The sequence below is a fragment of the Lucilia cuprina genome, chromosome 4 (assembly GCF_022045245.1).
Source record: "Lucilia cuprina isolate Lc7/37 chromosome 4, ASM2204524v1, whole genome shotgun sequence".
Classification (NCBI taxonomy): domain Eukaryota; kingdom Metazoa; phylum Arthropoda; class Insecta; order Diptera; family Calliphoridae; genus Lucilia; species Lucilia cuprina.
Window position 1 is genome coordinate 5,776,083 of NC_060952.1, and position 24,473 is coordinate 5,800,555.

The 24,473-nt window shown below is 29.6% G+C and overlaps 1 protein-coding gene across 1 annotated transcript in view; it reads left to right on the forward strand.

Annotated features, from left to right (window-relative positions):
• LOC111676047 (leishmanolysin-like peptidase) overlaps positions 1-21,872 on the forward strand; it is a 25,647-nt gene extending 3,775 nt beyond the window's left edge. The window contains exons 2-11 of the mRNA XM_023436928.2: positions 16,026-16,207; positions 17,335-17,365; positions 19,138-19,220; positions 19,344-19,455; positions 19,527-19,912; positions 19,979-20,204; positions 20,266-20,453; positions 20,519-20,651; positions 21,015-21,174; positions 21,247-21,872. Of these exons, the coding sequence (XP_023292696.2) occupies positions 16,026-16,207; positions 17,335-17,365; positions 19,138-19,220; positions 19,344-19,455; positions 19,527-19,912; positions 19,979-20,204; positions 20,266-20,453; positions 20,519-20,651; positions 21,015-21,174; positions 21,247-21,728 (1,983 nt within the window). The 3' untranslated portion in view covers positions 21,729-21,872. The remainder of the gene's footprint in view (positions 1-16,025; positions 16,208-17,334; positions 17,366-19,137; positions 19,221-19,343; positions 19,456-19,526; positions 19,913-19,978; positions 20,205-20,265; positions 20,454-20,518; positions 20,652-21,014; positions 21,175-21,246) is intronic.
• The last annotated feature ends 2,601 nt before the right edge of the window (positions 21,873-24,473 follow it).

A 24,473-nucleotide genomic window follows, 5' to 3' on the forward strand; every position in this document is an offset into this window, starting at 1 on the left:
CTTGTGGTCACTACAACTACAAAAGTACATTTTATAGATTTATTTCACAGCCAATTTCGCAGTGTTTTTCTTACATTTCCTGGCCTGGCCTTTCCTTTTCGCAGACAAAAAACTTTACAAACTGAGACAATAAAACAATTTCATCTTTGAAACAATTTAATATTTTACAAATTTTATTTATAAAATAATAAAGCATATAAAAAAAACAAATACTAAATTTATAAATAACTTTGCAACAATCTCACAGCACTGCACTTTCATTACCTGTATGATTTTTATATCCTCATTTGTTGTGAGTGAATTTCTTTTAAAATAAATGACTTTCATAATTAAATAAAACCTGTTGCAGCATTTAAACTGAGACAATAAAAATAACAAATTTTTTGCCACATTTTATTTGTTTTATGTTTTTCCAAAAAGAAAAAATAAAATCATTTTAATTTCTAAGCATTTATTGGCAAAAAAATACAATGAGAAAAGAATTAACAACAATTTTATGTTAAAACTAATTTTGCCTTAACACCACAAATTAAAAAAAAATAAAAATCATGGCAAATTTTTAGTTTTGCACTGTGTGACCTGCAGATTCTGCCGGCAAATCAAGGCAAAATTTTATAGTTTAAATAAAATAAAGTTAAGAAAAAACTTTAATTTAAATTTAAATTATTTTTAATTGAATAAATTATAAAAGAGAAGAATTGAGATTTTGATTAGTAAATTCAAGGTTCTTATTAACAATTACATTTAGATGTATTAATTTATAAAATGTTATGTTTACTAGTTGCTAAAATCACAGAAAGTTTCTTAAAATTTATGTAATTTCAAATGTCATTTACAGTTTTCTGTAAAAAATTACAAATTCAGTTAACGTTTTTATTCAACTTACGAAATTCTGAAAAAGTCGGTATTTTTTGATATATCTTACTCTCACTTTAGCTATCAATCTTTTTCCATATAAGAATTTAACAAAACATTTACAAAAAAATCAATATAAATATTTGAAAACAAAACTTTTTCAATAGACTGATATCTTAATGAAACGTGTAAAGTTATTTTTTTTATTCAAAAACAATCTACAACACAAACAAAGTAACAATTTTATTAAATTGTTTATTAACAATCTTACCTCAAAAAAAAAAAAAAAAACAAAAATCAATACATTTATTTATTTCTTATTAGACACTTTTGGGATTTACTGTCCATTTTGTATTTTGTTTGTTATTTGTTCAAAAATTTGCATCTAAATGAACATTAAATTTAATTTTTTTTTTATTTTGTTAAAGAAAATATCAAGAATAAGTAGAAAGTTGTTCCACAACTTTATGTGCAGCAAATAAAATGTTTGAAAACAAATATGTTTTTTTTTTTAATAAGATAAATATTTTACAATATATAAAGTGATATTTCTATTTATATTTATGTAAGTGTAATACGTAAGCAAAATAGTAATTCAGCTGTAAAAAGTCTAAGATTAATTGGTGCAAAATATTTAGTTTAGAAAAATGTTTCTAGTTTTTATTAAAAAAATGAGGGAATTGTTGGTGAAGGAGAAATATTTTTTTGCAATTTAATTCAAAACTATTTTTAGATTTATTTCCAAGCGTTTAGTTTATAAAAAAGGTATGAATATATTGCGGGCATTACCGACCATATGATACCCTACACCATTGAGTATATCCACCTAAAAGTATACCAATTGACTTAGAATCGTTTTTCTGAGTCGATTTAGCTATGTCCGTCTAGCCGGCTGGCTGGCTGGTTGGCTGGCTGGCTGTCCATGTAAACCTTGTGCGCAAGGTACAGGTCGTAATTTTCAATATAATTTGATCAAATTTGGCACACACGTCTATTGAAATGAATAAAATCGGTCCATTACTTCACCTAGCCCCCATACAACAGAACCCCCGAAACGGGCTTCTGAACTCATAATTATGTTATATACAACTGTATATCAATAAAAAGCGGCACAACTAAGTTTTATACAAGCCTTGATGAAGTTGCCAAACTTCATAAAGATCGGGCCTCAGCTCCCATACAAAGTCCGCTTCAGGAAATTACTTGAAAATCCAAAATTAACTTATTAACACAAATATCGCGATGAAATTCAGTACAAATAACTATTAAATAAATATATTCACAAAACTTTATCGGGCTTGGTCCATATTATTCATAACTGGTGTAGGGTCATATGGTTGGCCACGTCCGACTATGCTTTCGTACTTGTTTTACTTATTGTTAAATTTATTTAGAATTTAATTTTGTTATTTGTGTTTAGAGCTGAATTTAGATCTTTAAGTCATTTTCTGAAGAATTTTTTTTTTTCATTACAAAAATCAACAGTGTCCTTTAAACTTCTATAAAACTAAGTTTTGACGATTTTTGTTGACATTTAACATAATTATAACATAAAAACCCTTTTTGGGGACACAGAGTTTTTATTTTTACAAATCTTGAAAAGTGCGACTTGTAGCATGTGCACATGTCTTACATGGACAGACGGACAGGCCGACATAGGTAAATCGACTCAAAAAGTTTTACTAAGCCAATTGGTATACTTAAAGATGGGTGAAGGTACAAATGCATAATACCCTCCCAACTATAGTGGTGTAGAGTATAAAAATGTATCAGTAAATTAGTATTAGTTTTATTATATGAATTACATATAAGAAGATTACACAAACTAATTATTTTAATCGAACATCGAATATTGCCTTCGACCAACTGTTAATTGAAAGATGTTTCATTGAAATCTATTAAAAAAAATTTCAAATGCACTTATGTTCTTTCAATTTATGTAGACATGACAGTGACATATCGTACACATAAACTGTTCATTGTTTCTAATTAGTTGTCACGATCATATTATTTAAGTGTAATAACAACTGTTCAGGGTCTTATTCCCTTAAGAATGTCACTGCAAAGTTTCAAGTGTATTCGAATTTAAATTTAAATCAAATTAATGTATTTTTGTTGCACTTAGTAATATTGGTAATATACTCAACTATTTTGCACATCCTTCAAATAGATCTGTTTTATGGTCATATCTGCTTGCAGCACAGCGAGGCTGAACTCATCTGGAAGTTGAAGATTATCTCCAATCTTGAACCAACCATCCGTTTATATTACCCCACACACAGACTTTGATAGAATTTTTAAAGTCAGAGTTTCTTTCAGAAGCGAGTAGAGTTGAGGTAACCTACCTAGCGAATATACCACCAGCATCTTTTGAGAAGATACCGGGATAACAACTTCCAACAACTGGGTTGTTTTTAATCCGAAATATATAATTGTGATAATGTCAGCATGAAGGGTACTACATGACCTCAATATTCGCGGCAACATGGACATAGTCATTTGGCACTTTTCTCACTATAGTTAGACAATGAAAGAAGGATCTGTCAAGGCTGGATTGCCTGTCTGACATTACCCTTGTTTAGGTCTCTGCGCTTAGGGATTATTATGAAAATGAACAGGTACAAGAGCTTACTAGAACATGATCTGCTCTTGGTAACTCCAACACCGTTTTAGTAGAAACCCCGTTAGGTTTTTTAGGTAGTATCCTTAGATTCTATCTTCAAAAGGCTAAAACAACCTAGACACATTTAAATGGCCTTAATATTGTGGCGCTCTTTTAATGAGAAACGCACAAGACACTTTATGAACCGAAGTAGACAGGATATATCGAGATTAATAGTAGTAATAACAGGACACTGGGTGTTAGGCAAACATGCAAGTCAGCTTGGAATCTCCTTCAATGAACGGTCTTTCATCTTTCTCTTAAAGGGTTTCGAATGCTCTGCTCTATTCGTTAAGAGAAACCATTTTCTTGGCAATTACTCCATATCTAATATGGGTCTAACCTTAATTATATTCTGAGATTTCTCACAGTTATAGGCTGGATCTAACACTATATGTACAATACTACAGTTAATGAGTGGACTGTTCCGGTCAAAACGGACCGGACTCTACTTGACTATACTTCTCTCTACGTAGAGAACTATCACATTAACTAACCAACCAATACCCTACCGTTCGACTTAGGGGCACTGGAAATGAAATCCCCCATGACCTTTAAAAAAACATTGCGTCTGGGTATATCATTGGAACAACAACTTTCAACATAGAGTGCTAAATGGTCTCAGAATCTAATAAAGACCCAAGAGGTACGTTTGTTTTGTTTCTTCGACTAATATTTCGATGTGTTATAAACGAGAAGGCAAAATTAATATACACTTTATTTTTTATATTGGTGGTTATAAAATCTATTTATAAACGTTAATAATTTCCTTTAAAAAGTATTTAAATTTATTTTGTGCACAGATTTTCTTAAAATTTAAGTTACCAAATTGAAAATTAGTTATTTTATACGCAGTGGGTTTTTAATATTTTATTAAAAATTAGTAATTTTTTAATAAGAAAAAGTAAAAATAAGAAAAAGTAAAAAATTATTTATAACGTTAATGTCTTTCGCCGGAAATTTTCTTAACTCAATTATCTTTACGTACATAATTACAAAATATTCCAAGCTAAAAAAAAAATAAAACCATTGAAGTTGAAAATCTCAATAACAAGGCAGTTTTCCATGGAACACTTTGACTACGTTCAACTTTGCGGTTAAATCATTTATATTTTCAATTCTTTTGAAGTATTAAATGACTGACTGACTACATTTGTCATTTGTCATCTATCTTTATTATTGTTATTATAAGATTAACTTTAATAAATGTTCGTTTAATTCATTTAAGTTCCCCTTAACACTACCCTTTTATAATCTTATCCCGAAACTAAACGCTTTTAAGTTTTATTTACTTGTCTACCTACTACCATCATACAATTGTACGAATATTTATTGTTATTTAGTAGATTTATTATCTTTAATTCATAAGTTTAGTGTGTTTGTCGTTGTCGTCGTTGTTGTCGTTATTATTATCATTGTGTTTTATTTTATTTTAAAATTTTTGTCATCTTGATTACTTGATGAACTCTAGATTTTTTTTATATACAAATTATAAAAGAATAAGTGAATACAAACAGACTTTGAGTATAAAGAACACAAATAACAAGACAAGTATCTGTGTATCTTTAACAAGTAAATGAAATTGAAACTGAAATTGTATACAAATTTTAAATTATTTAAACTTTTTTTTTCGCATTTCAAAGTGGTTTTCTTAGTTGTTTGGTTGGTATGTGACTGTGGCTGAATGCAAATGTAAATTAGTATTATAGTTGTTCTTTTCTTAATTAATAGTGGGTTGCAGAGAATTCAATTAATACATCGAGATGGGCATCTATATAATTCTATTGCAATTTAAATAAGAAATCATGACAAATATAAAGATTTATTGTATCGAAATATTTAAAACAATAGAAATATTTTTTAATGCAAATATGTATGTATTAAATGTTTGCATAAACTTTCAATTTTACTTAATTGATTTTGCCATAAAAAAAAAGTGATTTAAAATTCCATTTACTCATACACGTTTGGCATAATAAAACTCAGATGAACGATTTTTAACTTAAAAAAATTTAAAATTTTGTATATTTGTATTAAACTCTTTAGAGACTAATCTCTTCAGTTTAAATGTTTTGTTAAAAATAACAAATATTTAAAAAATGTTTGTTTTTCACTTTTTTCTCAATAAATTTAAGTTTTATTTAATAATATTTAATTAGAGCAAATATCTTTAAAAACTTGATAACATCTTAATTGCTTATAAAAAGATTATCTCTTACAAAACTGTGTTACTTATTTACTAGATAAAAATAACTTTTATTTTGTTTAATTTCCTTAATCCATAATTGTTTTAAATTACTTTAAATATTTATATCCCACATATATTATATTACAAACAAGACACATATAATTTGTAGCATCTTTTTTAAATGGTTTATTTATATAATAAGGTGATACTCACGTCCGTACAGCCTTGCTAATGTAAATAGCACAAAAAATGAAAAAAAAAAATTCATTAATTTTTAATATTAAAAAAAAAAATCTTTTAAAAATAAAACAATTATGAAAAACTAAAGCAAAAAAACATCAAAATGTGCATTAATAGAATAAAATATGCTCTTAAAACTCAAAAATATGCTTTAAATATGCTACAAAAGTCAAATCATTTGAAATTATGATCTTATGGGTAAAATATGCAAAAATATGCACTAACAAATCGATGCCAAGATTCTTAAATTGGTCTAAAAACAACCATTTGCATATTTTGGATTCCCTGGTCATAATGCTATGTATACTCGGTTTCTAGATCTTACAACGTTGACAGTAAAATGTACAGAAAATGTCTAAAACCAGTGTCAACATACAAATTTTGTCTTGCAATATTGTCAGTAATGCCTTTTCTAACAACGTTGCAAAAGAAAAATTGTAAGTTTTGACGATTGTTAGGCATTTTCTGAACATTTTATTGACAACGTTGTAAGATCTGACAACCGTTTATCACGGTATTAACTGTTTTAGCGATGAAATTAGACATAAATAAGTTTCATTTAAGGCAAATTATTCTTACCCATTCATACCAGATTATGTGGTGCTCTGGCCTGACAGTAACCAATTTTTCAGTCCCAGCCAGACTGGAGGTATTGGCCACCTCTTTATACCCACTGCGATTGCAATAACACCAAGGCGGAGGTCTCGCCAAGGTAACATGCCCCCGGGGAGACTATTATACAAAGAAATTTCAATTAAATAAACGCTTATAGGTTAATTTCTAAAGAAAAAGTTAAACTGAGCCGATAATTAAGCGGTCCAAAATGATTGCGCCGAAAGGATATTCATTAGAAATATTAATCTTAGCTGTAGAACTATCAAATATACATACATTTAAGTTATGCTTCAGCGATCAGTACTATTAAAAAAATTTCTGTTTGTAGTCTATATAAGGTGTCTTCGGTTAGATTTTATTAGTACGATTTTCACCAGATATCCTGGTAAGTAGACGGTGTAACATATGCACATCCTCAACTTAAGCTTACTATTTAGTCTTATGTAAAATAATGATCCTTAAAATATATTACATTGCTAACCCACCTTTCCCCTTATTAAATTTCTCTAAACCAAAAATATTGGTTAACAACACTTAGGGCGAGTTTTTCTGGTAAAGATAATCTTCATTCTTTGGTTAAACCTGGTTTCGTGTTTTTCAGTTATCAGTAAAGTTACTTATTATCTTAGTTTAACTGAGTGTAATTGGCCAATTAAATTTAAGTTATAAGTGAGAAAACACAATTAACAAAAACAATAAAACAATGATTTCGGAAGAACAAAAACTTAATATTTTAAGTAAATTGCAATTTTCTGATTTGTTTTGTTTTATTTATTATTGTTTTAAATGTTTATTTAACATTTTTTCCAAAATTTTTCATTTAACAAAAGTATTGTTTGCAAAAAACAGCTGTTCATTGTTTATGTTTATGACTGAAAAGTTGGCAATACCAACAAAGTTAACTCAGCTTAAATCTAAAACTGAAAAAACACAATCATCGGTTAATGTTCGCCTAAATTTGTTCCGAGTTTAATCTAACAGCAAGGAGTAGGAAATTCGCAATCAGTGTAACTAATCCGAAAATTCGCCATAATAATGAGAAATCTCTATGATTTCAGGAGATAAAAGAATACTCACCAATTTTTCCAAATTGGTGAATACTCACCAATTTTTCCAAATTGGTGATGCATGAACATTCAAATACCATACAGCCTAAAGAAAATATTTGTAGGGATCAATTTTATCAATCATCTTAATTAATGGATAATATAATATTACATATATTCCTAAAACGTTGAAGTACAAAGCATAACTTGAGCAAAACCGATTATTTTTTGGAATGTAATGACAACATTGCGAATATTCCAATTCGAACAAAAATGATCCATTATAACTTTACTAATGAATCTGATATATCAAAGCTCAGTTTACATTTATCTTGCTTTGATTAATGATTTAAATAAAAATTTAAAATAGATAAATTTTTCGTCATTTTATTGCACTTTGGATTTTGTCTCAAACTTACAGCCTCAAAGAAAACAATGTTTGTCAATATATAATTATAATAAATAGACGTAAAAGGAACTTCAACCAATAATTGCAATAGCAATTGCAATAATAATATATTTTAAATATGTGTAATTAGTGTGCTATTCATATTACCAAGGCTGCTAGTGTAAATGTACATAACTATGCCTAAACATGTACATATTTATAAATACACATAAATATTTTAATATTAAGAAATTAACTATGCAACTAATTAAATTGAAATGGGTTTTATAAAACAACAACAACAGCAAAAAAGTGACAGACAGACAAGCTAAAATATTAATTATCATAATTTAGTCATACTCAACGTGTATGTCTGTCAGTCAGTCATTCATTCAGTCAACAAAACACACATAAAATAATAATTTTTAAGTCACAATTGTGTTAACTTTAAGACTTAAAGTCTGTCTCACTAACAATCTGTTAGTGTAATAGAGATGATGCAGTTATTGCTAAAATTATTTCGAGTTGTTATTGTTTTAACTGCTGCTATGCTGGTTTTCGTATGAAGTAACACTAACCAAATTATGTAGCCAACGGCAACAGCGACAACAGCCCCACAACAACAACAACAACAACAACAATAACTGGCAATGAGGTAACAATTTGACAATAATATCATAATAATACTTTAACTTTGTATAAACATATGCACATAAAGAAAAACAATAGTCGTTCATATTAAGCTGCTATAGCAACCCATATAAATGAAAGTTTAACTGTGACGAACTCAAAAGACATCTAACCAACTTAAGCGAACACAACACATATGATGAGCTCAACTAAAGCGTTGTAAAGCAAACTAAACAGCGACAACAGCAGCAGCAGCAGCTAGTAAAATGTAAGGCGGTGTTGAACTTGTGCTCTAAACAATAAAATTGAAACCTAAACAACATAAATACAACCTGATACAATGCGGCCATATCAATCTACACCGCAACACTTTTTTAAGTCCGCAAACATGAAACCGAAAACAGCTGACGGTATTTCAAGTTTTTCCACTATTATATTGCGCTTTTTTGTTTGTTTGTTTGTAGTTTATAAACTATTTATTGACTGCTGCTACTGCCAGCAAGCGTAACAACAAAATATATCGAATAAACAAAAATTGGCAGCAAAATTTTTTTGCAGCCAACTGCTTGCTGCTTTTTTAAGTTTCAATACAATTTTATTCACGAAGTTGTATGAAAACGAAAGTGAAAGCATTGTTTGTTTTTTGAGTGTTGATCGGTTAATATTGTCTGAGATTTAAAAGAATTGAATCTTTTAAAGTTTACTTTAATGGAGATGGAGATGAATCACCTTCTAGGAGTTAACTTCGAAACGATGTTTTTCCACGTTCGATAAGATCGTGTTTAAACCACTTTGTTAAACACTTAACGAAGATTCGTCCACATCAATGGTGCACATTACTGTTCTTTTCGAAAGTGCACAGCAAGAATGTTATGTACTTACATTAATTTGATAATTTAAAAATTGCACTTAAGCATCATCCCACACAAGATACAAGTGGCAAAGCTTGATCGATATGAGACCACGATCGATATCACAGGGGAATATTAAAAAATTACATCCCTGGACATTTTGTTACTTGTCTATTCATTGCCAATAAATAAGTATATCCCCGAATTTATTCATATCTTGGAATCCACATAGACAGAATGTTGTCTTACTTGGGACATTTCTCGTTCATGGTGAAACCTATAGAAACGCAAGACAGTTTATGTAGATGTTAATATTCGGAAATTGATGAGACCTATAGAGACCTAAGACTGTTTATGTAGATGTTAATATATAGAAATCAAAATTTAGTTTTCATATTTTTTTTGTGGCCATATCAATAGCGTAAGGTTGAATTAATACAGTCAGATCGTAGAAATTCGTGACCTAGTTTTGATGCATCAATTTAAACTGAACAAAAACAATTAAGAAATTATACTCGGGCGGGCCGACCATATAATACCCTACACCTGCCTCAGACATACTTAAGCCATTTACATTATTTATAATAAATGTGTGAATATTTAAAATAAATTTTGAAGGGGGCTTTTTATATGGGCTAGGTCAAATGAGGCCCTATAATTATAAAGTTAATGCGGGTCATCAAAGCTAGTATAGAACTTGGTTTTGCAGCTTTTTGTTGAGATACGAGTATATTAAACATAATTATGAACTTAAAAGCCCGACGGGTTCAGTTCTATGGGGGCTAGGTGAAATAATGGAACGATGTTAACCACTCTCAATAGGCTTCGTCTACGGTACCTTAAAAGATTATGTGCCAAATTTCATTGAATTATCTTCTAAATTGCGACCTGTAGTTTGATTACAATATTTACATGGATGAACGGACAGACAAACGGACATAGCTATGGAGGCTATGTGAAATAATGGACCGATGTTAACCATTTTTAATAGGCTTCGTCTACGGTACTATAAAAGATTATGTGCTAAATTTTATTAAATTATCTCCAAAATTACCAGTATTTTGATGACAAGGTTTACAATCCCTATTCGGGGTTCAGTTGTATGGGGGCTAGGTGAAATAATGGACCGATTTTAACCATTTTCAATAGGCTTCGTCCCTGGGTCAATAGAAGATCATGTACCAAATTTAAATAAATTATCTTCTACATGGACGGACAGACAGACGGACATAGCTAAATCGACTCAGAAAATGAATCTGCCAAATAGAGCCAGATGATTGCTTCGTTTAAAGTTATCATATTATTCAAAAGAGAATTAAGAAAAATTTTCTCAACAAAAGTTTCCTAGCGTGGACCAGGTCTAATAATTCCAGTGTGAGGACACATTTCACATGAACTTTAATATTTAATGCTAAAGTCGTTAAACGATGATTTCATTGCGTGCAACCTCTGTCTGTCAGTTGTTTGATTGGTCGGTTAGTTTACTTAGTTGCATGTATGTCTGCTTAACTCTGCTTACAAGTAAACAATTGTAATTGTAACAGAAAAATAAATAAAAAGTATTAAATATAAATAAATAGAAATACAAAATGAATAAAAAACAGTTAGGTGGAAATTTGTTGTAGAGTTTATTAAAACGCAATCAAACAACGAACATGCAATATATGCATATGTTATTTTTCTACGTACATATATTATTTATTTGTTTATTTATTGATGATTTGTTTTTTCTTTCTTGTTTTTTTTTAATAAATAATTTTTGATGTTGTTGTTTAAATAAAGTGACTTTTACACATTTATTTAGTTATGTACAAATAAATGGTTTACTTACTGACTAAATGACAGAGTGACTCATTAAATGGTAGATGAGACACACAGACGGACTTATTTTTTACAATGGGGTTTTTTTTTCTTGGACATTGAAAATTTCAAATACGACAATTTTTATTTTATGAATCAAATGTGAGCGTGTTTGTATTGCCATATTTTGTTAACTGGTCTTTTAATCCTAATAAAGTGGGAGATATAAAGATCTGCTTCATGATCACTTCCATTTATTGAATATTATTTCGAAATTGTTTAAACAAGAGAAAAAGAAAGACAAATAGAAATGTAAGACAATCTTAACATTTTAGGAATTTTGCAAATTTAAGGAGCTAAAAACTGGGTAACATTAATTATGTCACTAATCCCAGAAATGCAATAGGTCAATAGTTTTCTAGGGAACCCGTATTTAATTGGCAACTTTGTCAATATATTATCTAAATACAATGCTATTGCTCTTGCGTCATGTCATCTTGAGACTCTTCCCCATTTTGTTGTTATTGAAATCCTGGGAAAAAGATTCCTCTAATCTATCGGTACTATTAACTGGTGGTTCAAATATGTATGTCATCGGCTTTTCTTGGCCTGGGATCGATCCAGGGTTACCTTATAATCTGATAACACAGTAAGCGGTAGCAAATTTCGGACATTGTCTCGCTCGCTGAAATAGAATGTTGTTAAAAAGACTGATGCACGCTAAAGTCTTTTATTCGGGATAAGTTTGAGACTGTTACCGAAACAAAAGATACCCAGCAGAAGAATGACTATGGCAATGATTTGGTATCAAATGTATACGATACGGAATAAATTTAGTGGTATGCGGGTCTTACCTATCCATATACCTAGAGTGAGTATATCGGATCTTTTTTTTAATGAGTGCTTCGAATGAATGAGAAACATTCTGGGTTGACTGTTGTATCTTATACAAGCGATACTATTGAATAATTCTTGTCAGACTATGGTTAGGATATGTTCAGGGCCACGGATCCAGCTCGAGCGTTTGGGTGGCAGATATTTTGTTTTTCTACTTATTTTCCTTTTTCCTCAATTTTAAGAAAAAAATTCGAGGATCCGCGCCCTAGGTGCGAAAGGATTATTTGAGGGATTCTTATTTTGGTCTACCGAAAATCTTTCAACGTTTCGCAACGGCGCTGCAATAGTTAAAGATAAGATATCTTATCTTATCACCGGCGTTTAAGAAGCACAAAGGGTCGGTAGTGAGTCTTCTAATAATTTCATACTGAGGTTGAAAAAATACAGCAGTGAATTCAAGCCAACACGGCTGGTGCTCTCAAAAAGCAATTTCAATTAAACAATGCGGACTCAAATGGTCAGGCAATATTAGGGAAAGAAATGGAACTTTGATCTTTGGCCTCCTGTATATTGAAGGAGTAATTAAAGCCCAAACAATCGTCGACTAAAAATAAAGGCTCTCAACTCCAAAGTTAAAAGTTCTGAATGTCTTTTCCATATATTAACTTAGACAACACTAACTCATGTCGATATGGCTTCTACGCTATACAACAATCGTTTACATAGTTCTATAATGTGCAACCCATTAACGTTTCAGTCTCTATCCTTTCTAAAATTTACAAAATAGTTTGGCAAAACTTTTAAAGTAAGAGAACCAAGGCATGGACCTTCCCTATGATTTAAAATGGTTTTAATATACTTTTATCAATTTCTCTTTAATATACATTTAATAATTTCTTTTAAATCATTTATTTGCACAATTTTAATTTGAAATTGAAAACATTTGAAACTGATATCATATTTTACACAATTAATTAGTCATTTACACACAACAATGAGAAAAAAATGTAAAGTGTAATAAAACCTTGTTTAACAAATTAAACACTTGAATATACAATTGCCAATTTTACTTTGGCAAAATTGTTAAAAGGTTTTTTACAATTTGTTAAATGTATTGTTAACTAATGTTTAAACAGAAAAAAGTAGAATTGTGTAAAAACATGTGTAACTATTTACAGGTGTTTAATAGTTTTTCCAACCTAATTTTTACAAACATACCCGCAACTATCTCATCTTACTATTGTGATCAATTAAAAATAACAATAATTAGATGTGACATTAGTGTCTTAACGTGCCATTCGCTGTACACAATCACATATATGTACGTGTTAAAATAATGTGTAAATATTTGTGTATATGTTTCGAAAAGTAAATCCTAACTCTCATATAAATACGTATGTATGAGTTTTTTTAGTTGGAAATAAATTATAATAATATGTCATGTTAAATAATAATTTCTTTCAAAAATTATTATTTTATGCACTCATTCGATGACAAGACAATTTAGAGAAATTAGCACCCTCATTTATTGAATCAAATAATCGTGTCGTCGTATGTCTACAATTACGGTTTTTGCCCCGTTTACCATAGAAACTTTTTTTCTTACAATTTCGTTAAATTATGAAATATGTTTGTTACTATCGCCTGTAGAGCATAACTAAGCATATGATATTTAGTTACTTATTTTTTCTACATTCATAAATAAATATGTTCGGTTTTATATTTTTTTATGTATTGTTTTGTAAATTACAAATTCATAAAATAATTTGACCCATTATCTGGTTTGTTGCTCATGTAATATAATGATTTTTTTATATATATTTTTTTGGTTTGTTTTTACCTTTTTAAGTATTTTGTAAGAAATTTGATTAAAATTTTGTTTTCATTATGTCGATATTATTATTGGTATGCAAGTACAATTTTCAATTATTTTTGTACTCTATAGCACGAAATGAATATATAAGTATATTTTAGCATTAGTATTTATATTTAGCATTCTTCCTATTCTGTTTAATTGGTCGTCGTTGTAAAGTTGAAGGGACACCGTTTTGACAAGATCACTCCACTCGTCTTATGTAGTATAGCAGTATTAGATCCAGCAGTGAGAAGTCTCAATATGTCATTCAGATTTCAGACCCAGATATTTCACCAAGGTTGGATATAAAGTAACTGCCGAGTAAACTGTTTCTACTAGCGGCTGGAGCTAAAAGATAATATAGACAAGACTATAGACTAGACTATAGACTAGACTATAGACTAGACTATAGACTAGACTATAGACTAGACTATAGACTAGACTATAGACTAGACTATAGACTAGACTATAGACTAGACTATAGACTAGATTATAGACTAGACTATAGACTAGACTATAGACTAGACTATAGACTAGACTATAGACTAGACTATAGACTATACTATAGACTAGACTATAGACTAGACTATAGACTAGACTATAGACTAGACTATAGACTAGACTATAGACTAGACTATAGACTAGACTATAGACTAGACTATAGACTAGACTATAGAATAAACTATAGACTATATAGAATAAACTAGACAATACACTAGATTCTAGACTAGACTAAATACTATAATAAATACAACACTACACACCAGATTCTGCATTAGACTATTGATTAGACTATAGGTTAGACTATGCTATAGACTCTACTATAGACCTGACTATAGTATAGTCCAGAATAGTCCATCGACAAGAGTACAGACCATACTATAGACTAGGCTATAGTCCAGACTTTAGACTAGACTAAAGACCATACTATAGACTAGACTATAGTTCAGACTGTAGACTAGACCATAGATTAGATTATGGACTAGAATATACAGAAGTCTAGACTATGGACTAGACTATATACTAAGCTATACCTAGAATATAGAATAGACTAGAATATACACAGGACTGTAGACTAGAATATACCTTAGACTATACACAAGACTAAAGACTTGACTATAGGCTAGACTATAGACTATCCCAGCAAAAACTCGGTAATGGGTAGTACTTCCCTAACCACTTACTTTTCAATGACTACTACCTCCCGTCAGCATTACTTAGAAGTACTCTAGTAATGACTTTCTTCTAATCTGATATAGAAGTACTTTATTTTCGGCTTTGTAATTTTGTTGGCACATTTTATTCAATTGCGTGTTAGAAATTGTGTTTCACAAAAAAGAAAACAAAATTAGTTTTGTATGTGAAAACCATTATTTGACGCGCAATAAAATAGCTAAGCATTGGTGCAGTGAGTAGAACATTTGACTGACAAACCGAAGTCCCTGGTTCGTATTCTAGCTGGCTCTTTTTATTATTAAAAATAAAACAACTTACTCAACAACTGTTTTGTAAGACAAATTGCAAGTACTTCTTTAACTCCCTATTTGTAAGCGAGCGTAGAAGTACTTGCCTCCAATGACATCACCGTGTTAAAATAATGACTCAAAATGATAATAAAGAAGTAGTGCAAAGAGGTTTTATTAGCTTTTTAACTCATTACTTTTCAATGTAAGTTTTTCCTGGGATACTATAAACTTGACTATACACAATATCACGAACTAGACTATGCTGTATACTAGAATATCAATTTCAAAAAAATATTCTTTATAAATAAAATGATTTTGATAATTAGTAAAGGGTGTTTTCAGGTCGCTATTATCCACTCAGTATTAACACAAGATTTAATTTAATTCCGTATAAAACTTTGATTAAAATACATTAAAATAATATTGCAAATAACTATAAACAACGAAAAAAATAACAAAATTAGGTTTAAACAAAAACACCACTCATTATTTTAATGATTATCAAGTCGCTAACATTCAATTGTGCGATTTTTTTCTTATAAATTTTATTTGATCATTATTGTTTTGTGTGTTTTTTTTAATATATTTCTAGGTTATTCACGGTGTACGAATCGAAACAGTTGAGACAACAGCGACTTCATTTGATCATGCGCCGCAGCAGCTAGAAAACTCGTTAAATCATGATCATCAGCAGCATCATTCAAGACGGAAAAAACGTAGTACGGTTGAAAGACCACTACGAATTTCTTTAGTCTATGATGAGTCCGTTCTTGGGTAAGTATTAAAATTACAAATTTACAGTTAAAAAAAAAACTATGTAAAATATTGTAAAACAGGAAAAAAATTGTTTTAGTAGGCGTTTTACATCATAAAGTAGAAAAATTACCTTGAACCATTTATTTGCAAATCATTGTACGTTTACATTGTGTTTTATTTAATAAATCATTTTTTTATTTTAATTTAAGATGATTTTTTTATTAACTGTTTTAATTTTCCAAATTCATTACGATTATTGGGTGGTTTTTATTATTAATTGGCACATTTTGCTTAATTAAGTAAAAAGTTTTATAAATAAATTAAAAATAAAAAAGTACTTTTTTTGAGAATGTTTTATAGCAGATGTGATTCCCCATGTTGGTATAAAATTTAAAATTTTATAGAAATTCGAAAAACTTTGCTACAGTTGTAAGTTTTGTTAAATCAAATCTCTTGAACAAGGCTTCTTTATAACCTGCAAAAAAAGTTTTCTTTGAAGGTTATTTCAAGAAAATGGAGATCAAAACAAAATATATATTTTACAGCCCACTGTTAGCAATTAAATAAGAATTTATTAGGAAATACAAATAAAAGAGATACAAATATATAGAGAGAAAATAATTTAGAAAATAAAACAAACATGAATATTTTCTAGAAATGAACATTGTTCTCTAGTAGCCATTGTCTAGTAGCACTTGTCTTCAAGGTCATCTAGACAAATGCAATAACTAGTTTATAGTAACAACAATCATTTGTTACAGCATCAATTGCAATAAGACTCTTATAGATATACTACGACAATATATATTTATTTTATAATATTAACTAATCTATAAATATTTATACAATTATTCTTAATTCTTATATTCTTAAAAGTCTAACAATTACATGCTTTGATTTTATATTAAATAAACAAATTATTTAAATTTATTCAAAAAAACAAGTAATATTAAACAATAAAAACCTGCAGTAGTTGTGAATTGTAATAAAAAAAAGCGCAACATCTAATTATCGCTTTAAAGTCTGACTTCCTACATTATAGTTTTAATAATTCTTAAAGAATTGATTTAATTTTTGTATATACGTCTTACTAACTTTACCGTTAGAAATTTTTAATTAATTATTATTTTTTTCTTCTCTTACAGTCTGGATACTGACAAATTCATTTTGATTAATGTAAGTAACTGAAGGGTGTAATTTTAGAATATTATTTATTAGTTTTATAGTGGAAATGTATTAATTTAAAAATATTTGAGTTATTAAGTCGACAGATCATGCAGAGAATTACAAGCCCTCCAACTCTTGTCTGAGAGTCTGCTAACTATAATTATTTATTTGAATGCTTATTTTGCGAGCTAAAGAAATAAGAGTGATAATTGGCTGTAACGCTTAATAAGTTCTAGTACCTGAGATTTCTTAAAGGTCCCCATATGATTGTAGTGAAATCCATGAAAAGAAGACTAAACTCTTTAATTCGGTGATCTTAGGGGGCGTTATATCCTTCTACTTGTATCATGTATTCTCTGTGAATCCTTTAATCAACATCTCAAAATAAAGTCTTCATTATCCTGTCCTTAGAAACTTTTCAAACACTTATTGTCGTATTCTAGTCAAATGTTCCCTTTGAGAGCATGCACGTATTGGCATATAGTTAGATTTCATTATTATGATTTTGTGGATCTCCAATCAAGGAAAGAGTTCTAATTGGTTGATATTACAAGATTGTTGGAACACTTTTCCTCGCACCTACCTTTAATAGGTTGTGGTGCCTGAGATTTCTTAAAGGTCCTACATGATTGCAATGAAATCCAAGAAAAGAAAACTAGACGTTCTACTACTTGTATCATGTATTCTCCGTGAGTCCTTTTATCATCTCATTGCTCATTTTCGCAAATCGTCAAATGATACCTAATTATCCTGCCGACTAACACCTTAGATACTTTTTAAACACTTATAATAAAAGTGTTCAAATCGCTTGATCTTATTCTCTTGCATAGGCTTACAGTGCCTGAAATTACATTAATGTTCTATATAATTTCAAAAATCTCCACTGAAGGATAACTAGAAAAGTAAAATCTGCTGCTTTTGGAATCCATTGCAAATACTTCAAAATGATGAGACTCTTCGTCGAAATCTATTTTAACGCCTTTCTCGGATATTATATTTGTAACATTTCAGTAATTTTTCTAAAACATAAAATGATCTGAGAAATCACACATCAAAATTAACGAGTTCGGAACTTTTTATACATTAGACCTGGTTCACACTGTGAAACTTTTGTTGAGAAACTTTTGATTTTGTTTGTGAGAGAAAGAGATGAATGATATTTCTTTCTCTTTCTCTCACACACAAAAATCAAAAGTTTCCCTAAAAAGTTTCCTAGTGTGAACCAGGTCTTAGTAAATTTAACAGAAAGATACCCGAAAGATATCCGTTCATTAGGTCGATTTTTTATTGTTTTTTGGATTCCTTCCATTTTTTATTTAATTTATGAAGAATAACTAAAAGATTTTTCATAAACCACTGCGATGCGGACTCCCATAACTTCTATATTAAAGTTAGAAATACTTAAACTAAAAATCATATTAAAATGTTAAATATAAATAAATATAACTTTGCGGTAATTTCTTAAAAAAAAAACAAAAACACAAAGTTCAATCAATTCAATAAAGAAAAACAAAATGAGCAAAATAAGTAATTAAGTATCAAAATCTATCTGTCTAAAAATGGATAATGAAAATCAACTGCTAAGACAACACCTGCATTTATGTACATCAATCTTTAATATTAAGATAAAGAAATAATTACATTTTTCATGAAATTCTTAATAAAGTCACACACACACAATCACTTATACATGATAACTTTAAAGCTTTTAATACTATTATGCATTTATTAATACATTTTCTTATTTCTCCCTCCCTCTCTCCATATCTACCAACCAAAAGGATACTGTACTACCGGAGGCAATACAATTTTGGGAGCAAGCATTAATGGTGCGACAAACTAAAGGACCCATAAGACTTAACAGGTATTACAATATGTATAAACAGAATATAAATAATTTTTTTCTTAAAATAAAATTTTCATTGATTTTTAATCGCATTACTTGTACTTTAAACTTATAATTTTACGCCTTTAAATTTAACAACAGGAAATGTAACAGTACTAAAGTTTTTGTTAAAAATGGCTTAACACACTGTATAGATAATTGTAAATCGATAACCATGTGTGGTGAGGTGGAGGTACCCGAAGAACATTTGGATGTAAGTTTAATTTTTCACACAACTATATTAAAATGTAATAAAATAATTACATTTTCTTAAAAAAAAAACAGGTGTGTCGCATTTGTAATGCCACTGGACAAAATTGTCGGGTAGAAGAATCAACTCAAGCCGGTGAGGGTATTGAAGAGGCTGATTTCGTCTTTTATGTATCAGCAAGACAGACGGAACGTTGTCACAAGGGTCTGACAGTGGCTTATGCTGCACATTGTCAACAAGAGGCTACTTTAGATCGTCCCATAGCGGGTCATGCTAATTTATGTCCCAATAGTATAAGCACAAAACCTCAGGAACTGCAAACTTTGATATCAACCGTAAAACATGAGATCCTGCATGCCTTAGGATTCTCCGTCAGTCTATTTGCTTTCTTTCGCGATGATGAGGGTAAGCCAAGAACGCCGAGAATACCGGATACTGGTAAACCACATTTAAATGAAATGTAAGTTTGTTTTCTTTTAAACAAATAAATTTAAATAAGAAGTAATTAAATATTTTTCCTTTTCAGCCTACAAATACATCAGTGGAGTAATGATACCATACGCAAAGTGGTTAGAGATAATTGGTCGGTGCGCAATGGTCATGTACGCAAAGAGATCGATATGATGGTGACTCCCAGGGTTGTGCAAGAAGTACGCAAACATTTTAATTGTGATCTTTTGGAGGGTGCTGAGTTAGAAGATCAGGGAGGTGAGGGTACTGCTCTGACTCACTGGGAGAAACGTATTTTAGAGGTGGGATTTCGAGTGTAAATATGTTTGTAAAATGTAATAAAATGATGATTTTTCTCTCCAGAACGAGGCCATGACTGGTACACACACTCAATCTCCTGTTTTTTCACGCATTACATTAGCTTTAATGGAAGACTCGGGCTGGTATCGAGCTAATTATAGTATGGCCAGTCCTTTATCTTGGGGTCGTGGTTTGGGCTGTAATTTTGTTATGCGCAGCTGTAAGGATTGGATACAATTGAATAATGCCAAGTGAGTTTGTGTTAATTTAACATTTTTTTAAATATATATTAAAAATGTATTTCTTCCTTTTGTAGAGGCCGTTCTATACATCCTTTCTGCTCCAAGGTGAAACAAGATCCCCTTCAAACTGAATGCACTGATGATCGTAATTCCGTGGCATTGTGCAATTTAATAAGACATGAATATAGATTACCGGAACAGTACCAGGTGGGTGCAAATTATGGCGAGCATACGAATGGTTGATAGATAGATGGATAGATAGATAGATAGATAGATAGATAGATAGATAGATAGATAGATAGATAGATAGATAGATAGATAGATAGATAGATAGATAGATAGATAGATAGATAGATAGATAGATAGATAGATAGATAGATAGATAGATAGATAGATAGATAGATAGATAGATAGATAGATAGATAGATAGATAGATAGATAGATAGATAGATAGATAGATAGATAGATAGATAGATAGATAGATAGATAGATAGATAGATAGATAGATAGAACAAATAATTTATAATGTTAAAAAACACATAAAACTAAAACCCTTTTTCAATTTTACAGAATTTCGATAGTATTAACAATATCAAAGATGGCGATGAAGTTTTCTATGGAGGATCCGTATCATTGGCCGACCATTGTCCCTATATACAGGAATTTACTTGGCGCAATAATAACATAACAATAAGAGGATCACACTGTCATTTTGTGGAAAATAATCCCAGTAAGATATAAATTAACTACATTCTTTGAAGAAAATTAAAAACGCCATTAACTAATGTCTACTTTTTTCTAGAACCATCTAAAAACTATGCTTTAGAAAGCTACGGTCAGGGTTCAAAATGTTTCGATCATGGTGATGCCATGTGGGAAGAACGCACATGTCATCATACTCGCGAATGGCAGCATTGGGGTTCTGGTTGTTACAAATACAATTGCAGTGATGGGCGTCTTCACATACAAGTAGCAAATTATACCTATACTTGCTATTTTCCAGGACAGAGATTATCTATAAGCATTTCGGCTAATGGTTGGCTGCATCGTGGCGCTCTTATTTGTCCCTCCTGTGAAGAATTGTGTGGTGAATACTTTGGTGCCCGTGATGAACAATGTCGTTTAAGAGAAGAGGCACCGCCTTTAAACAAATATCCACAGGATCATTTACGCTGTGGGGCCCAGAGTGTACAGGTGACACTCGCTCAATATTTGCCATTAACTCTAGCTGTATTAAGTCTGCTCTTTCACAAGGGAATTGTAAATGCAATACGACAACGATAGGTGTAGATACAAAAAGATAAACAAACGTATATTATATATATAGAGAAAGAAAACTAGCAATAGAATTGTATATAGATTTTAGCCTAGTTAAATAGTTAAATATTTTACGATTACTATTATATTTTTGACTACTTTTATTTTCGAGAAGAAGATGAAAGAATACCATCATTTTAAACTGTGCTGTGGTTCTCAAATTATTATACATGTAATTATTAAAATGCATGATGTAATGACAACTTTTAAAATTTATTAAAACCTAAAATAAAATAGAAGGCATACGCTTAAGCATCCTTTTGCTAAGCTATAAATTGAAAAGACAAAAGTATTCATATTTTCTAGGCGCATTTAAAACTAAGCTCAATAATTGTAATTTATATTTAGAAAACTTATGATATACAAAAGATTTATTTAGATTCATTATTGTATACTCTTGTCTAAGCATGTTTTTAATTATATTATATAAATTTTAGTTGTTTAAGATACAAAACAAAAACACAAAATATAAATAAAAGAATCTGCCAATTGAATTTATTTTTCACTTTTTTGCTGCTCTCATATTTACACATTCCTTATGTTTTTATTTGCATAAAAAATATTAAACATTCGTTATAAATAATTTCGTCCTCTTTTTAAGTGATTACAATTAACAATGAATTAATTCATGTTTATATGCAATTTTATTTTATAAATCTTAACAATATTTATGTGTATTTTTATGATGTATTTAATAGAAAATGTGTATGTATTCTTTATATACAAATTTTATTATGTTATTATTATAATGAAAATGATGAAAATAGAAAGAAATTATAGTTAAACCAATAAAAGAAGAAGAAATGAACATAACATTTAAAAAGCATTTTATGTTTATTGTTCAGAAAAATGGTAACAAGTAGAAACGTATGTATTTTGTGTAATAATTGGTAAATAGCTTGCATTTGAAATATAACAAATTTACAAAATTTTCTAATTAGATATTAGGACTTCCAGTCGTCATAACGGATTTTCTAATTAAAGCGTCTTTTCGCTTTTATAAAGGTCTCAAATAAGGTCAAAACGAGATTTTTTCAGTTTTATCTCAAAAACATAATATAATTTGGAATTTTGACTACCGATTCTAAATCTTTTAGAAATGTTTATTTTGGTATCTGCGCTCCGACAAAAAATGCCTCTATGCAGCAGGGTATTTATAGAAACATTCCAAAAACTATGTTTTCTAAGATTATCGATAATTATTATTAATTATTAATTTTTATAAAATTTTTTTAAGTTAAGAAATAGAAAAATGAAAACAAAAGTGTTTTTGATATTCTGAATATTCATAATTTAGTTTTCTGAAATAGTATAACATTTTTCATATTTAGTTTTTTTCCATCAAAATCTAAAAGCTTTGAAAACATTTTCAAAGTAAAGATGTCAGATTCGTTTCATACTATTTACAACAAAATTCATTTCATTCAGACAAAATTCATTCAGGGCGTCATATTGGCTAGGGTACTATCGAATATCTAACACGTCTATTAGAATTTTTACCTATAATTAGTGTGCAAACATTGGCGCGAAAACATTTTTTTGTCAAAGAGATTTTGTTTGATGTCTCATTTAAAATACATTGTTTGACGACCTAGCAACTTCTGGTTTGTCAAACAGCAATGTAATCACTGTATCTCAATTTTGCTGCAAACATAAGTTCTTTATTCTAAAGCTCCTAAAGATGTGCTACACATTTCTTACAAAAATTCTTAAATGTCTTTAACTATCAATATGGCAACGCCGTATTTTTTTTAATTGAAAACATAACTATTGTGATTGAAATGCTTTTTTTTAAAGAAATATAATGCATATTTTAGGGAGGGGAAAAAGATTTTTTCTCTCTACAAAAATGTGCAGCATTTTTTTACCCTTAACCTTCGTGAGAAGGGTATATATAAGTTTGTCATTCCGTTTGTAATTTCTATAATATAATTTTTCGACCCTATAAAGTATATGTATTCTGTTCTATGTCCGTCTGTCTGTCTGTCTGTCTGTCTATCTGTCTGTTGAAATCAGTTTTTAGAGGACCCCAGATATCGGCGAGATCCGAATCTTCAATAATTCTATTAGACATGCTTTCGAGAAGATCGCTATTTAAAATCAGCAAAATCGGTCGGTAAATAACGGAGATATGAGCAAAGATCCGAGACAACTTCTGAAAATTTCCTCAAAAAATGTCATATTTTTTCCATGCTTTGTTAAAAAAGCAACAACAACACTGTATATTAGAAAAAGATGTACACGTGTGTGTAAATGTATTTGGGTTTATTCAGCTGTGTATTTTTTTGTATGTTTTTTGCGTTGTTATTTTTGTTTTTCTGTGTTTTTCGTTATGTATGTTTAGATGTCTGTTGGTTTAGATGCCTTATGTATTTTGTGTTTTAGTTCGTTTAGCGTTGTTGTTGTTGTTCTCTTTGTTTAGCTTTTGATGTAATAATAATGTAGTCGGGAAAAAATTTAAAATTTATAAAAGATGTTTAAAATACACTATGGTGAAGGGTATATAAGATTCGGCACAGCCGAATATAGCACTCTTTACTTATTTTTTTTTAAACTTCTTTTTATATAAAAAGTACATTACATTTTTAAACATTTTACAAGTTCTTAAGTTAAGTTAAGTTAACTTTATTGAGGCTTTTTTTTTCATTAACAATTTTGTTTTACAAACATTAAATATATGCAAACTTAAAACTATTTCGTATTATTTCAATT